This window comes from Galleria mellonella, unplaced genomic scaffold, assembly GCF_026898425.1.
Source record: "Galleria mellonella isolate WM207_F2 unplaced genomic scaffold, CSIRO_AGI_GalMel_v1 utg99, whole genome shotgun sequence".
Classification (NCBI taxonomy): Eukaryota; Metazoa; Arthropoda; class Insecta; order Lepidoptera; family Pyralidae; genus Galleria; species Galleria mellonella.
The window spans coordinates 19,113-22,457 of record NW_026442184.1 but is presented as its reverse complement, the minus strand read 5'-3'; the positions used below and the strand labels follow the sequence as shown (position 1 = coordinate 22,457).

The following is a 3,345-nucleotide window of genomic DNA, read 5'->3' as shown; positions in this document are numbered from 1 at the left end:
TAATAGTGCTTTTAGATCTGGTTAACTCCTCAGGTGTCGATACAGCAACAGAATTATGAGTAATGCGTTTAATAGTACTCCAAAGCTTTTTTGGCGCATTTTTATTTTCATTCAATTGTCTATTAAAGTAATCAGCTTTAAGTACATAGCCCGAAGACTCAAGTGGCAATGGGTTGGTCACATAGCTCGAAGAACCGACAACCAATGGGAGAGAAAGGTTCTCGAGTTGCGGCCACGTACGGGTAAACGCAATGTAGGACGACCCCTCACTAGGAGTGACGACCTGAAATGCGCTGCAGGAAGTCAGTGGATGCAGGTGGCTCAGGACCGATCTTTATGGCAGTCTCTGGGGGAGGCTTATGTCCAGCAGTGGACGGATTATGGCTGAAATGATGATGAATGATAAGTCAGCATCAGAAAAGTCTCGTCATCATCATCCTTCATATTTCACCAACAAATAACAGTGATTTAGAACTCAATATCAAAGATCTGGAAACTGCTTATCTTTTTTTATTTTTGCTTTGTTTTTACTTGCTTACTTTTACTCCACAAAGAACTTCAATCGTAATAAAACTAATATGTAAGCAATACGTACTCTACGTATTGTAAAAGTAATTGTGGACATCGATTATAAATCGGTCACCTATCTGAATTACTTTTATGGCTACACAAAAAAATACAAAGTGGTGACCTCCTCCTCCTCCTCGTCCTCTTGGAAGGCTTTTAAATTTGTTTAAGTACAGTTATAAACGTTCGCGACTGTATTGCTACTTAGCTACTCGTATCGGCGGGGGCGGGGGCGAGGGCGAGGGCGAGGGCGAGGGAGTGCAATAAAAAGTGGCGGCAAGGTAGCAGCGCGCCGCGCCGGTGACCGCGCTCATTAAATCGTCGCGCTCTGATAACCCGCGCTCGGCGCTGCACCCGCCACCGCCGCCGCCAGCGACCACGCAGCGCCTCGCCTACTGCTAGCGTACATGAGAATGCAGTTATATTACTTTATGTACACGATCGCTACTACAAATAACAGCTTTACCTTAACCGTACTACATATACAAATGGCGTTCTTGATGAACGAGTACTTAACGTCGGAGACAGCCCGGGACGCGCTGCTCGCTGCAACTCCGCAGGTGTTCACTAGCACCCACAGTCCTCTCATTTTCATCATCTACTTCTATTATCTGTTCTACATAACAAAAATCATCCAACCATTTTATAGGTCATTCGTTACTTTTTTGTTATACAACTCAGAATGGCAAACAAGCTGACGGCCCACCTGATGATAAAAAAAAATTATTATGCATTCTGATTTTGTTTTTGGTTTTTTTTTTTTATCTTTTGTACATGTATGTTTTTTTATCTTTTTTCACTTTGCTTTTGTATCTTTTGCTGTTTGTGCGCTGTAAGTGATGCAAATAAATTATCTAGCTATCTATCTATCTATCTGATGGAAAGTGGTAACCGTCGCCTATAGACATGAGCAGTACTATAAACAAAACAGAGTATACTGTTTCGCTCATGATACCCCCCATGCGTTGCCATTCCTCGGGACTCAGGTGTTATTCCTCTGTACCCTGTAAATTCACTGCCATATTCCACCCTTCAAACTGAAACACAACCATGCAAACACAATTGCTTTAACACGAATAGGAGAGAGATATCCAAGCAAACGACTTTTGTACAAAGTCTCCCTCTGGTACTAAACAAATTTGGATGGTTGATACACAATTGGGCTATACACAAGACTATCGTCATTATGCAGGCAAACCCTTTATAAATAATAAATAATACCTTTATTTGCCCACTTTTCCATGGTCTGAGATCTGATTCATTAACCTTTTTCCTTTTTGACAGCTCAAACTACTGAATCGGGTTAGCAAAACATGGAATGTTTCGCATGGAAATATCCTCGGCCCTACAGATGGTGTGTACACGGTTCACTGGAGAGTTAACAAACTTGTGCCGGGTGTCCCGTTGTACGGAATCGTACTGTACTGCGTGGCAACAGGGCGGTGTGAGCGGCGGCGCGGCAGCGGTGCGAGCGGCGGCGGCACGAGTCGCGCTGATTGCTAATACAATGTGTCAACGCGGCCGCACACCGGCGCAGCGGCGCGCTCTCCGCACGCTACTTGCCGCCTGTCTGCTCCTCAATACGAGTACAGCTCTCGATTAGAATGCAAACCTACCCACCACCGGCACCCGCATCAACACACATTATGATTTCAAAACTTTCACATTGTACTGCCGTTATATTCACATTTAAATTTTTATTTCAGAAGACAAATATCCACATGACGCGATTAAATAAAAGTCATTATTATATAATATATGCCTTTTCTATATAGCATATGCACTTTGCATTCGGGGTTGTACCTCCATCTAGTGACGCAGAGGCACCCATTCTATACTGCGTTTTCCTGCAATTTTAAACTCGAATTAAATAACATCACCAAGAACTTATTCCTAATATAGCAGATTGGGGGGAAATGGATTGTCAGTAATGGAGGTAGAGAATCCCATTGCTAGCAATATTGGGTATATTACCAGGTCGCCCTCCTCGCGGTTCCCCCTAGAAACTATCATGGTTAATTCCTGATGAATTCATCATGATGGGATAACTGGCCTGTTTTCATTCTCATCGATCACCCTTCACTGGTGCTCCGCCAGCGTATCCCGTTAGCGCAGGCGGGGCTACCATACCACTTCCACCCATCAAAAAAAAATATAGCAGATTTTCTTATGTTCATTTGAACGGTAAGAAGGTAATTCAAGTTGAACGCCGTAGCACAGCGTAGCATACGCGCTACAGTGCTACGATTTAGCTACGAGACGGTTACGACTGAGTATAACCGTAAATAACGCAGTGGCACTTGGTGCCTCAGCAACGAGGACTCAATTATTTATTTAATTAGTATCCCATTAATAGGAATGTTTACAATACAATGTTGTACCGACGTTTATTGCTCAACAGTGTAGTGTTGTAGCCTGGTTTAACACTTAGGGCACGTTTTATACACACATACACTGGGTAGAAGAAGTATCAGGATATTTTAATATAAGCAATGTCTGCTACTGTCAAGTTTGAACTGCCGCCAGGCAGCTGGGAACGAGCTGGCAACACGTGAGGGAGGCATCAGAATGCATTCTGTGATGTCCATGGTGCTCATTGTCATCAGATGGGTTTCCAGCTTGTGCGTCATTCCAGGTTACATAAAAACAAATCCCTATACCATAAATGACATAACAGTGACGGCGTGTCGCCGGTGTGTCCTCGGCCGGCAACTTAGCCGACTGGCCGGAGCAGGGGCGGGGAGGAGTGGGAGGGGGGGGGGAGGTGTAGCAGTACAA

The 3,345-nt window shown here is 44.2% G+C and overlaps 1 protein-coding gene across 1 annotated transcript; it reads left to right on the top strand.

Annotated features, from left to right (window-relative positions):
- The first annotated feature begins 818 nt into the window (after positions 1–818).
- LOC128202481 (uncharacterized) lies at positions 819–2,261 on the top strand. Its single transcript, XM_052903004.1, has 2 exons — positions 819–1,127; positions 1,852–2,261. Exons 1-2 carry the CDS (start codon positions 975–977, stop codon positions 2,068–2,070), a joined length of 372 nt encoding a protein of 123 aa, XP_052758964.1. The 5' UTR covers positions 819–974; the 3' UTR covers positions 2,071–2,261.
- Positions 2,262–3,345: the final 1,084 nt, after the last annotated feature.